The sequence below is a fragment of the Amblyomma mixtum genome, chromosome 10 (genome assembly GCF_055824585.1).
Source record: "Amblyomma mixtum isolate Tamu chromosome 10, ASM5582458v1, whole genome shotgun sequence".
Classification (NCBI taxonomy): Eukaryota; Metazoa; Arthropoda; class Arachnida; order Ixodida; family Ixodidae; genus Amblyomma; species Amblyomma mixtum.
Genome location: NC_143021.1, coordinates 25,742,869 through 25,757,028, shown reverse-complemented (window position 1 = coordinate 25,757,028; position 14,160 = coordinate 25,742,869). Strand labels below are relative to the sequence as shown.

Below are 14,160 nucleotides of genomic sequence, written 5' to 3'. Positions count from 1 at the left end.
GCTTGAAACCACGGTGAATTTATCACGGTGACTGAAGATTGTCACTACGCCTTACCTAAAAGGGATAATAAATCCTCTTAAACGGCGTTATATGCCACTAAGCATCACGATTTGCGACCTAAAAGGGAAATAATTGAAAAAAATGAAATTAAAAAAAACAATAAAACTACAGTACAAAGAGCGGAGTCGAACGGCCGACCTTCCATACGCAAAACGAGCCTCTAATCCACTGCGCCATAGCAGCGACGTCAAGCTGTCGTTCTGAATGAATATTTATAACCAGCCTTAATGTGGCTGCTACCTGCCGGTGGGCGGCGCTGTCAACGCTGGCTGTACCGGCTGCATTTGGCGAACACGCATCCGGGCCGTAGGGTGCCAGGAGCTGACGGCCGAGGTCTCTGGACGCACCGAACGGCAGAGGCAGGGGGACGGTGTCTTCACGTTTGGGTCAGTGGGGTCTTGGGTCGGTGGGGTCTTGGGTCCGTCGGGTCTTGGGTCTGTCGGGTCTTGGGTCGTCGTGTAGTGTGGTCCGGGCGGGGGACGGGGCTGGGGTGAGCGTCGAGGTCGGTTCAGGTCGGGCGGGCTGGGGCACGGCCGTGCGGCGCTGGCCAGGTACTCACGGCCGACGTCCACGGCAGGCCCAGGACGCCGAAGCTCCGTGACCAGGATGGCGATGAAGGGACCCCAGCACCTCACACCAAATGTTACGCGGCGGCCAGCCGAAGAATGAGACGTGGTGAACCATGGCTATGAGATGATTTAATGGCCGCTGGCCTAGCGCGGGCGCTCCGTCCCGCGCCACTGCCAGCTTCGTCTTCGTCACAATATAAAAAGGTTACCTTGACCCACAAATCCGATGTTATAAGCATACCAGTCATTACCTTAAGAAAGGTTATTGATCTAATTGCCTCACTAATGACTGCAAACGAGCCGCAGTGGTGGCTCAGTGGTTATGGCGCTCGGCTGCTGACCCGAAGGAAGCAGGTTCGATCACGGCCGCGATGGTCGCATCTCTATGGAGGTGCAATACTAGAGGCTCGTGTACTATGCGATGTCAGTGCGCGTTAAAAGTCCAAGGTAGAAAAATTATCCAGAGTCTTCCACTACGGCATCCACCATCAAGTGAGTCGCTTTGGGGCGTAAACCCCGAAAAACAAAATCAAACTATTTACTGTAACTTGTGTAGTTGGTGGTCCAAAGTGAAACCATGCTAATATTTTTAATTATGCATTCATTAATAGCAAAAAAAACGTGTCTGCAAGGCGGCACTCTTGAAGTTCTCGCTCTCCTGCTGTGAAGGGCTAAGGTTTATGTGCAGTTAATATAACAAGTCGCACCCGTCCCTCCCCCCGCCCACTTCTTAAAACATTATGACCTCACTTTAATGGATAATAAATTGCTAGCTAATTTCCGCAATGCCGGATTCGACCATGCTAGAGAAAGAAGTACTTTGCCTCAATTAGGTAAACAACACCCGATGAAGAAATGCTTGACATCGCTGAAGGCCCTGCATATAAATGCCGATATAAACGCGCAGCACGCGTCCACTAGAGATACATCAGTTTTCCAGTTTATTACTCTGAAAGGCAGCTGGTAAAAAAATTAGAAATTACTGCGTATGAACGTTATAAACCTTTGTCATGTCGCCAATATCGAAGATGAAAACCATGCTAGTGGCTGTGGGGCGCTGCGTCAGTATGAAGGTGGTAGTCAGTGACTTCGTTAAGAGCGAGGACGTCAGCCTGAAAGAGAAAAATATCGCCGTATAAGAATAATCAATACTTCACTAAAGGGAAAAATATCGCTGTACACAAAGACTGAATACCGAAACAGTGAAAGTTCTTAAGTTCGTTGCTGAGTGTATTTTGGTTTCATTTCGACAACAACAATTATAATTGGGGATGGAAAAAATTTTATTAGCGTCATTGTGAGCAAGACTACTCCTGAAGTGGATTGGGCGGAGCCACAATGAGGAGAAGTATCGAATAAGTAACACTTTTCTTTCGCCCCTTCTCGCCCTGAAACTTTTAGTAAGATGCCTAGTGAAATCCCCAAGGCTAGAGTGGATTGGTCTTCATCAGGCTCATTACACCAATTGTAGGAAAAAGGCTTCTTTCATATCTCTCCAAAGAACCCTCTCCTGTGCAAGCTGCGGCCACTATATCGCTTCAAACTTCCTGGTCTCATCTAACATCTGACTTGCAGCCGCATCCTGCTACGCTTGCCGTCTCTTGTTATACTGTTCGTTATAATTAACGATTATCGATTACCTTGCCTCCGCATTACATGCCCTGTCCAAGCCCAATTTTCGACTAGGATATTGTTAATTCCAGCTTGTACCATCACCTAGTCTGCTCTCTTGCGCCCTCTTAACATTAAATCTATGATTTTCTTTTCCATAGCTCGCTGCGATGTCCTTTAGTTAAACTCATTTCGTTAGCCTCCACGTTTCTGCCCCGTAGGTGAGCACTGGTGAGATACAGCTGTTTTATACTTTTCTCCTCATGGATACTGGTAAATTGTCATGCATGATTGTAGAGTGTTTGCCTAATGCGCGCCGCCTAATTTATATTTTCTTGCAGACTTCAGAGTCGTGGTGTGGATTTGCGATCACTACGATTCCGTAGTAGGTGGTATACCTTAGCACTTCGAGCGTGTCACACCGATAAGCTTTTTGCTGTTTCCTTTTGAGCGTGATGAATATTACGGTACTTCTTTGCATGCCCAAATTTAGATCCACCGTACCGCTTTGCGTGACTATAGGTTCTCATATTGCTTTCCAATTCGACACCTGAGTTATATAGCAATGCAATCTTATCGTCAAATCTATATTTCAAACGTATTTCATGTTAATGTTTATCCCCTACTCTTCTCAATCCATGTCTCCGAATGCGTTATATGAATACGTGGTGAACACTATCAGAGATAATTCATGTTGCGGCTGCTTGCGTGACGCCGTTCCTGATTTCTGTTTTTGTCTTTATTTTCCCTGTGAACGACTCGATGGCTCTGCCGCTTTCGGAACCGATGCTTCGACCATTATAGAGAAAAATGTATCGGCTACTTCAGAGTTCTGTGTGCAATTTCTCCGCTACCTCAACCATTTTATAAAATGACACTGCTGAGTACACTGATCTCTCTGGTTCGTAGCGCGTACAACTGATTTCTGCTTATGACTTTCTTCCTCTTTACAACCTATAGGGGACCTTTTTTTTAGAGAACGCTCCCTTCTCTTCGTATAACACTTTCTCATGCCGACTAAATTAAGCTTATTTGTCAGCTTTCACAATACGACCAATTCTGTTTTATCCAGGCGGTTCGAGGTATTTACGCTTCCGCTTTTCTTCATCAGGTCTTCTGCCGCCTTAAAGAATTTAGTGCTATCCCGCATTACTACTCTACAGCGCGAAATGACGGATGTCACTTAAGGTTAATTGCGTGCTGTGAAAGCGAAAGCATGCACGCGGAGTGTTCGCCTGCGGCGATGGCGTACTACTCTAATGAAGCGGCCAGTGAAGCTGATCTGTCCGCGCAGCCCGAATGGAAGTTGATGAAGACGACCATATCTAAATTCTAAGCGGCAGACTGGCAGTTTAGCGCGAAGGGTGTTGTTTGGTTTGGTTTGGTTTATGGGGTTTAACGTCCCAAAGCGACTAAGGCTATGAGAGACGCCGTAGTGGAGGGCTCCGGAAATTTCGACCACCTGGGGTTCTTTTACGTGCACTGACATCGCACAGTACACGGGCCTCTAGAATTTCTCCTCCAAAGAAATTCTAGCCGCCGCGGCCGGGATCGAACCCGCGTCTTTTGGGTCAGCAGCCGAGCACCATAGCCGCTGAGCCACCGCGGCGGCCGAAGCGTGTTGTGTTGCGCCGATGATGTAGTGCTCAAATGAAGTGGGCAGCAAGGTGATCTGTTTGCGCCGCCCGAATGGTAGTTGTTGAAGATGACGATACTCAATCCCAGCGTGAGAAACTGGCAATTCAGCGTTGGGGGTTTTCTCCTGCGGTAAAGGCTTAGTGCTCTAATGAAGCGACATGTCAAGCGGATGTCTTCGAGCCGGCCTAGCATCGACACCCGCTTCTGAGGAAATTTAATTTAAGAAACTTCATTATCGTTTCTCTGCTGATGGCGTCAGGAGTGCCACCAGTTTCTAGAAGGCGGAACACCGAGCATCCGACAAGTGAGCCATAATGAGAGCTTTCTCATTAATAAGAGAGTAGTTGCTCATTAGCAACTGCACAAGCGAAGAGATACGGCAACAAAGGAAAGCGTTACAGCTTTGAAAGTTCGTAGCTGTAGAGAAATTCCTCCTTGTTCAAGGACTGTGCCCGCGACCGCCACCTATAGCTATGGGTGCACAGGGATTGATGCTAAAGAGCAATATTATCCCCTTATTACAAATATTCTCTAGCTTGGGGTATCCCTGTGAACAGTGCGCTAATAACGTTTCCACTTGATCAATTCGATCTTATATTACCGTCTGCTAGTCGCTCTCGCTAGCTTCGATGCTAGAACGACTGCCCTGGATAAGCGGTTGTACTGGGTTCGATTCCCTGACCAGGTCGAATCTTTCTTCATCTATAAAGATTCCTTGAAAGCTGTGCAGTTTTCTTTTCTAGCTGTTCGGCTGCACTAGGGTGGATGCAAGTAAGTCAATACTTGCTCTTTATTGAAACATGTCAATATTCTTCATAGCTTCCTGGAACAGATCCGCACATTCTGATGGCAAGGTCTATCAGAATGCACTGGTCAGGAGACCAAATTCAAGAGGACGGAGCACCTGCGACATGCCGAGAAGGTGGCTGAAAAATTTGGGAAAGCTTTGCAAGGAGACTATGTTCTGGGGCTACCAGCCTTAATCTGTTATTGGAAGTGGTAATGTCGGTTTTGATAAGTGCAGGCTAATCCATGCTTTACGATAACATGGTATAGAAGTGTAGTGACCCAAGTAGGAAGCTTGTCATATAGCATACTGTTGTGCGCAGCTTTTACAGGCATGTGAACATTAGTTCTGCCGATACCGAATTTGAATTACAAGCTAGTCTGGAAACCAACTGAGGCACCTTCATGCATTATATTCTGGTCTTGTGAACGCCGTCGTGAGGTTACTATGTGGTATCGTACTCTCGAAGTTGCGTCGCTAGTCAATAATTTTATCCTCACTCGACTTTTTGGAATCGGCACAGGGCTTTGTTTTCTTGTCCGGCGGTATGAGCATACCAATGAAACGCTTTTTGATGTCAATATATGCACTGAAGTCGCATCTGGACAATGTGTATGAAGGTTCACTTAAGGCAAAGAAATTAAATTTGTTTCTTACACTGACACAAGCGCTACGAAAAATCGTACTTTTTCACGCATTTCTCTGTAAGGTCAGACTCAGATTCTTGGTTTGTGACAGAACAGCGCAAAACACCGGGACAAGAGACAAGCGCTGGCAAGCAGCGCTTGTCTCTTGTCCCGGTGTTTTGCGCTGTTCTCTCACAAATGAATAACCAACATGCCCAAGCTGCTGTCCTGTCAGATTCTTGGGTGCCACAAACGTGTATGCTAGCCGACCGAGCTGGAATTGTTGGCAAGAAGCCGTCCTAGAAGAAATAAACTGCATGAGTATATTCGCTAACTTCAGAAAAACAGCTCTTAGTCTTCCCAACAATGTGTTACGTATGGTGATTTGAGCTAGTTAGAAAACCGAGGGCCAGTAACCGCCTTGGCCGCCGCGGCTGCCTCCGGGGTCCACGATCTCGACACTGAAAATGTTTCCTGTGGTGCCCGTAATCCGAAGGCAAGATAACTGATGGTCCTTCGGAGTAACGAACTGGTTTCCAAGAGAAGGCCAGCATAGCAGGGGTAGGCAGAGAGTTAGGTGGATGGATGAAATTAAGAAGTTTGCAGGAATAGGGTGGCTGCAGCTGGAACAGGAGAGGGTTAATTCGAAAGATATGGAAGAGATCTTTTTCCCACAGTGGGCGCAGTAAGCTGATGATGATGATGCCCGGGGCGGCATCTATTAACGCGAATACAAGCCCCAGCTGCCACGTGCGTGTCAGCTAGGAGCGTGGGGTTTCCCCAGCGCATTTCATACTTGAGAGAAAAAATTCGCTGTGGCTTAGCTTGGTTAAGCCCAGTAATTGCGAAAGCGATATCCGTACCTACGCCATGGTTCAGCTGGTAGTGTAGCTGGTGGTGGTGCTTGTGGTTAGACTTGTAGTGATGCATCGCTTATACAATCCAATCCACTCCAATCCACTCTACTCCACTCCACTCCAATCCAATCCACTCGATTCAAATCCACCCCAATCCAATGTAATGGAATCTAATGTAATCTAATCTAATATAATCTAATGTAATCTAATCTAACGTAATGTAATGTAATCTAATCTAATCTAATCCAAGGCCGCCGGTGGTGGCACCGCCACTACTCGCAGACTGCGCGAGATGGTCGCCCAGCTCTTCGGCGTGACGTCACACAGAGGTCATGCGAAAGGTCAATGGTGGCACCACCGCGTCACGACAAAGGATTGAAAGTGGAAGTAGTAAAGCTATCGCTTTAAAAAATGAATGAAAACTGCCACGTTTTTGGCACCTGTGATGTAAAGTGTCAATAGCGCACACAATGTTAATTCAAAAAGCAACAAGAAGGTATCCTGTGGAAGAACTGCGGCAAGGCCGGTCTGATAAAGTCGTGAGCTTTGTGGATGGCGTAACGTCACACGCAAAGCTCCAAACACTGAAGAAGACACATGCAAAATACAGTAGGCCACAGCAAAGCCGTTGGAAAAGTTCTGTTTTAGCTCGGTTCGTTTTGCCTCCTCAGCCCTTCTTACCCTTCAATGTGCTCTCGCTGCCACTGGTGTTGGCTACTAAGCGCGGTAAATGAAATGTGATTGATCTTAAGCACAATAACAATTAACACTTTTCTTATAAACATTTAAGGGGAATATCGTTTCGCAGTGTGTTCTTGACTATGACATTGCACAAGACTGTGTTTACGTGACTATAGCTTTACCTATATATGGTTTCTTTTGTAAAACCTCACGCCGGTCTTTCTAGGTATCTCAACGAAGTAAACCGATTCTGTCAATCTTTACGATATACCGCGAACCCATAAACTGGATGGCAGAACGACCGAAAGTTTACGCAGCCATAGCATCGGTAGAAACGATTTATATTCAACGATTTATATTCTATATATGTATATTATTTATATGCCCACAGCCATTTTATGTATCCCATCGTACTGACCATATTCATAAAGTCGGTTTAGTTTCTTTTAACACCAAATATTTTTCCCAGTCATTTTTGCTGCGTACCTCGCATTACTGGAATCCCCTTCCTATAGATATTGCCGACATCAATAATTATGAGATATTGCGCGAAGCTACCACTAGCATTGTATACTCTGGTGTTATTTAAATTTGTCTCTTCGTTGTATTTTCTAATCTTATTTTTGTGTTTTGTCGCTCCCCCTCTGTAGCGCTTCTGGCCCTGAGGGATGCAATAAATGAAATGAATTATATATCTCAAAGGAAGGTGATCGAATTTTATAGCAGTCAAGGAGACTCATATACTGGATGTTTGAAGCTTCTAAGTGCGCGCAATGGTCGATTTTTTTTTGGCGCCAACATTTAAATCAGTAACAAATTACCGATTAAATCCATGAAGATATGAAGGCTTCTCTTATGAGCGCTGTGACACTGCGGAGAAGCTTGACCATTCCGTCATGGGCGGTGTGACTTCTAGTTGTGCACTGCCTTCACCCTACCATGCTGGACGTCATGGGATCCGGACAAAGGGCGCTCTGAGAGATTTGCTTTGGAGGGTATACTTTCCGTTCAGGTAATCGCCTTTCTGTTGTAAATCCACCGCTGCCGCAGGTGATATCTACATGATACACCCTGCCTGGCACTGCGTATACGGCAGAATGCCCTCGCAGATTTATTCGACCATTAAGCCATGATCTGAAATGCTAGCACAAATATGTGTCACATGGTAAAACTTAAAATCTCACACAGCCGGTTGTTTTATGCTCGTGACATTCCAAGACTAAAGTTCCCATCATTTGCCGCCTAATCTACGCTAACGTAGAGATCATGGTACTGCAACAATGTGCGCGCTCTTTATTGTTTCGATCTTACGCAGAAACAAGGAACAACACAATAAGTTTGTCGCCAAAGAATTGCGTTAAGACGTTTTGGCAGGCTAGTTGGTTAAGCACTATCATGGTCTCACTCTTCGAGGTGCTGTGTGTGTCTAAGATTGCGTTGTTCGCTTCGTGATAACGGTGGCTCACTGGTTATGGCGCTCGGCTGCTGACCAGAAAGACGCGAGTTCGATCCCGGCCGCGGGGATCTAATTTCGATGGAGGCGAAATTCTAGAGGCCAGTGTACTGTGCGATGTCAGTGGACGTTAAAGAACCGCAAGTATCGAATTTCCGGAGCCCTTCACTATGGCGTCCCTCACAGCCTGAGTTTCCTGGGAAGTTATACCCCAATAAACTAAGCCAAACTTCATGATATCGCTAAATCAACCTTTATGAACTCTTCGTTACGGGACTTCTAGCAGCCATGCCATTCATTGAGGGTAATGTGGATTCATAAACATATAAAATGTAACTCCTGTTCTGTGTCTTTTTTAAATCTTTTTGCTTTCTTCCTTGTGCTTCAATGCTTACCAAACTAACCCTGTTTTTTATGACGCCCTAAGTGCAACTATTACGTGATAAAGTTCCTTTTGCGTAAGCTTCTACGAACTACACGACAGGGAAATCTACTAGTAGTGCCGTATATTAGCCTGGCCACCAGTTCTTACAGTGGCATCTCATAGGCGTGGGTTGGAGTCCTCGAGAGATTCGAGAGATAACCTAAACCTTTTCGCGTGCTTCATTTTCACGAGCCTTCGCGTGGTGTGGACTGATGGGCAAAATATCTACTGGCAAAGAAGCGAAAATGTTGCCGTTAGATGTATTTCTGCATTGAAAGGTTTCCCCATCTTGAAAGAAAGTAAACACCAAGCCATTGCCTGTAATACGCCATATCCCGCGCAGCGAATACCGAACCTTTGGCTCGTGAATAAAAATTCATTTTGAGTGACATGCAATGTACCCTTTCAAATCCTCGCTTTGTGTGATAACTTCCCACGTAGATTTCCCGCCGCAGGTCGAGTTGTGTTTGCCTGGCGCCCCTGCGTTGTCCTTATGATTGGTGTTGTCACAGAACGGCGCCACCTGTGCATATAATAGCCAGGTGTGACTTCTAAAAAACTGAGTATGTTAATGATCCACTCAGTGTTATCCGCGACATAAGACATCCATGAATCACCCTCTAAGATATGGCAGTGCAACAGGAGAAGAAGACTACGATTTAACGATCAGTGCAATTCGTTCTTATGCATGAGACAACCAGAAATAAGGCATTCAGTTTGGATTCGAGCTATACCCACCCGCTCCGTAGCCAAACTGTGCTAAAGAACAGTGCTGTTGGGCCTAGTTGGCACATGACAATACTACAGATGGTCGATGAGCGCAAAACATTAGACAATCCACGTACTCGAGAGAAACACAACAGGCAAAAAACACATGGACAGTTGCGCCTGTCGTTGTTTTTCTCTCGTATCCGTGGATTGTCAAATTTTTTGCGCACATCGATCAACCGTACTATTATCGTGCGCTCAAGAAGCTGACAAAATTAAAAATGCTTTACTTTTGCCAAAAATGCAGACTACACGTTCAACAGAGAAAATAAATGCAGGAAGCACTGCCGAAGCACCCGAAATAACAGCGAAACGGCTGAAGTGCATTCCAGCGCCACCTAGCCAGGGCGGAGAAAAACCCAATGCGGGGCTCGCATTGAAGCAGGGATTGAACGGACGCCAGGGGTGCGGTAGACAGTGGTGCATTATGGCGCACTGACAGCGCTGTACGTCGTTGCTCCCTGAGCCTCTTCAAGTACGACAGCTACTTGTGCCTGTGAAGTGGCGGTCAACATCAACTGACGTGTGTCATCCGCATGAAGCTCGAACGCGGTCTAGAAGCAAATACCAGCGCCATGTACTAGCGCCAGTGGAACTGGAGTGCAGAAATCAAGTCAGCGCACAAACATTATAACGAAACATATCAGTTGAGCACATACTTGCGATTAAAAACCAAAAACACAATACAAGTTATGCCTATTTAAAGACCTTTGAGTCAAGTACTATCTAAGGCGAAGTAAGCATGCACTCCCTCTGTAAGTCCCGAATCTTGCCACACTGCATACAGGCGTCACCTGACGACGCACTTCTGGTGTAGAGATCGGTCCAGTGCTTCGCGGGTCGCTTCTATGAATAGAATCAGTTACTTTTGTCCACGATAGTACACTTCGTTGGAAAGAACAACACTTTTCTTGTCACAAAAATGCTTTGTTTCGTTAGCGCAATCTTACAGCCTGAAGCGGCGTCTACGCTGCGAGCTGCCGGCCCTGACCTTCCGTGTCGGTCCCATAGAGATATGTCGGCTCGCCACCTTGTCACTTTGTTACGTTCGGGTCCTCATCTTTTATCACCGCAAATGACTAAGGTTTGGTTATTTTTGTCCTTGTGTTACGTTCTCGTGGGCTCGGCGCTTATTTTTTGCTCTCTTGGTTACAATTCCACTCCTAGGTTTGACAATGCTGTCCTCGTAAAGGTTTCACGCTGCTCAAAAACAGTGCAGAGCACGCGAGGGAGAGCTCGGTGGGAAAGCGTAAAGGCGACAACTACTTCCCTGGCACCACACTACGGTAGCATGTGCGGTATTAAAGTCACTTTGGTACTTGTACGCCGTTGTAACTTGGCGCTGATAGCTGTCATGAAGATGTTTACAACAACTGTGTGGAGAAGTTGGTTGTGAGTTTATCATGATTGCTTTCTAGTTTGCACATCAAAACACGTCCCATGGTGAATTTTCCTCGATTCCTGGCACCTGCAATATGACTGAATAATAATGCGTTGTGTTGACGGGATGAAATATTGCAGAGGAAATATTTGTGTTCATTGTGAAGAAATCACCTAATCAATGTATACTTGGTAGGGCTCTAATGTTTAAAGTAAGGTTACGTCTCAAAGTTTTTCTGAAAAACGTGGTTGCGTAAGGCGACCGACGAAAGCTGCCGGCAGACTGAGGGCTCAGAGCGAGAGAGCCCCGTGGCATTCTTAGTCTTCAGTCCGCGAATCCTACATCGTCTTCGCGGCCGTTACAATTTTCTCCCGCACATCTAAATCTGCTGGACGAACATTGCTGGCCAGCAGGAGTCGCAGTCAATAAAGCGAGGCAGGTTCGATAGTTCAGCGTTTCTGCAACGGTGAACAGTTGCGGTGAGGCGTGTAATCTGACAAATTGCGTAACTGATTCCGGCGAGAAACCCATAAGGTACATTGTAATGAGCCAGTATATAGCTTAAGGTGCAAGCAGCGGTGCCTGAAGGGTCTAAAAGCCGGGGCCCATTGCCTGGAGCTCAAGTGACATACTGCCGGCGATCATTAAGCTGTACACGGACTACCAGGACACGGACTATCTGGTAACGAGTGTACCAGGAGCTTGGAGGAACGCTAACATTTTATTATTTCATAAGAAAGAAGACGTAAAAGACTTGAAGAATTACAGACTGATTAGTTTACTGTCAGTTGCCTACAAGGTATTTTCTAAGCTAATCGCTAATAGAGTCAGGACAACCCTAGACTTTAATTAACCAAATGATCAGGCAGGCTTTCTTAAAGAATACTCGACAGTAGTCCACATTCACGCTATCAGTCAGGTGATAGAGAAATGCGCAGAATATAACCAACCCCTATATTTAGCTTTCATTGATTACGAGAAAGCATTTGACTCAGTGGAAACCAAAGCTGTCATGCAGGCATTGCAGAATAAGGGTGTAGAAGATGTTTTGCGAAAATATTGGAGGATATTTATAACGATTGCACAGTTACCATAGTCCGCCATAAGATCAGCAATAAAATTCCTATAAGGAAAGGTGTCAGGCAGTGAGACACTATCTCGCCATTGCTATTCACTGCCTGTTTACAGGAGGTATTCCGAGGCCTGAAATGGGTACAGTTGGGGATAAGAGTTAATGTGGAATTCCTAAGTAATTTGCAATTCGCTGATGACATTACCTTGCTAAGTCACTCAGGACATGAACTGCAGAGCATGATCAATGAATTATGCAGGCAGAGCAGAACGGTGGGGTTAAAAATTAACATGCAGAAAACCAAAGTAATGTTCAACAGACCAGCAAGCGAATAGCAGTTCGCCATTGGCAGTGAGATGCTGGAAGTGGTAAGAGAATATGTCTACTTAGAGCAGGTAGAGACCGCTTATCCGGATCATGAGAGAGAAATAACTAGAAGAATTAGAATGGGGTCAAGCGCATATGGCAGGTTCTCTCATATCATGAATGGCAGTTTGCCAATATCCCTCGCGATAAAAGTCGACAATAGCTGTGTCTTAACGGTACTCACCTATGCGGCAGAAACGTGGAAGATAACAAAGAGGAATCAGCTTAAGTTAAGGAGAACACAGTGAGCTATGGAAAGAAAAATCATAAGTGTAACGTTAAGAGATCGGAAGCGGGCGGACTGGCTGAGGGAATAAACGCGAGTTAATGATATCCTAGTCAAAATCAAGAGGAAGAAATGTGCTTGGGCTTGGCATGTAATGGGAGAGGCCTGGGATACGCCTTTGCCCTGCAGTGGGAGTAGTCAGGCTGATTATGATGATTATGATGATGATGATGAACTACGCGAACTCGCGTCTTAGAATTGGAGTTATAGCAGGATCAATGAAACCACACAACTCCGTACCTTTATTCCATACCTGTAAGAAACCCGGAATAATCTTTATTGACTTTTAAATACGAGCGGACACCGCGGTAATTGGGATTACTTTTCGTACTCTAGAGCACTTCAGACGAATATTTCTGGCCAAAAGTATAAATCAACGAGGGACGCCAATTGAGAAACTGCATAGAGTTTGAAGGACGCAACGCACCGGCACGTGAAGAGGCTAGCAGCCCATTTAAACTGCAATTGTAGCATTAGCATTCCTTTACATCCAAGTGGAATCGTGCTTCAGAGCAGATTACCAGCCTAAGCATCTTATGAACGCTGGCCATAGTGTCAACCGAGTACTCGACTCACCAGTGAGAAAGATGGAGTGTGGTTAGATGATACAAAATTATTAGTCGAGAACTGTGTGGTGCACAGACTTCTGAACTAAACAAAATCAATTCTTCACAGCATTCTGTAAATCCATCGCAACTAAATACAATATCCCTAAGGTGGTCTGAAGGAGAGCTTCAAAATAAACGTCGTGGAAATAGACTTTAAATTTGCAGTGAAGACGAATATAAGATATTGAACAAAATCATTTTGTCCGTGGTATACGCGAGCATCAATTCAACACTTCGGCATAAGATTCCTCACACATAAGAAAGTTCAAGCTAGGCAACGTCACGCTAGCTACAGCAGCAAGCTCAGGAGGACGCTAGAACGAGGCATTATCTAGAATCGCAGAACAATACTGATGATGCGAAGCTGGGTGTCACTAGTTTCCTGAGGGCGAAAACAAAGAGACTATAGACTGCTCGGACAGTATCGCGTTGGACGTGGGCTAGTACACCGCAACTACCGCTAGGCACTAACGGGAAATATTCTCCATTAATCTGCAAGAAACCTCTGGAAACTGGACAGCAAATTCATGCCTCAAGCTGAAAGACACCGTCGTATACTACGTGCGCGTAGGAAGGAAGCCTTGCGTGTTTTGCTTTAAAGCGAACTACGTGGGATACTTCAACCTAATGTTTGTTTTCTTTCGAGCACATTCACGCAGTGTTTGCTGCTTCGTGAAAAGCATCCATTTGATATCTCAGAACTAGATCGACAGTTTTCAATTTAGATAAAACGCTGCGTCTTTAGGTATCGTTTGCTTTCAAACACTGGTGCTATCTGCTCAGACTCGCCTTTTTCTTTCTGTGTAACAAATGCACCTTTTCCTACCTGTGTGACCCGGAAGCGAATAGAGACATGCGTAAGACAGTTTACATAAGCTAGAAGTCAGTTCTTCGAAATACAAAACGAGCTGACAGAGGACCCAATTCCGGTTGTACTTGCAGTGAATTTTAAGAGGCTGAACGCTCCCGAGT

General features: G+C 45.6%; 1 protein-coding gene across 1 annotated transcript in view; it reads right to left on the bottom strand.

Annotated features, from left to right (window-relative positions):
• Positions 1 to 1,609: 1,609 nt before the first annotated feature.
• Positions 1,610 to 14,160, bottom strand: part of LOC149325419 (calcium-activated chloride channel regulator 1-like) — a 28,322-nt gene continuing 15,771 nt past the window's right edge. The window contains exons 5-6 of the mRNA XM_089564276.1: positions 9,109 to 9,230; positions 1,610 to 1,742 (exon numbers count right to left, since the gene is read on the bottom strand). Of these exons, the coding sequence (XP_089420402.1) occupies positions 1,610 to 1,742; positions 9,109 to 9,230 (255 nt within the window). The remainder of the gene's footprint in view (positions 1,743 to 9,108; positions 9,231 to 14,160) is intronic.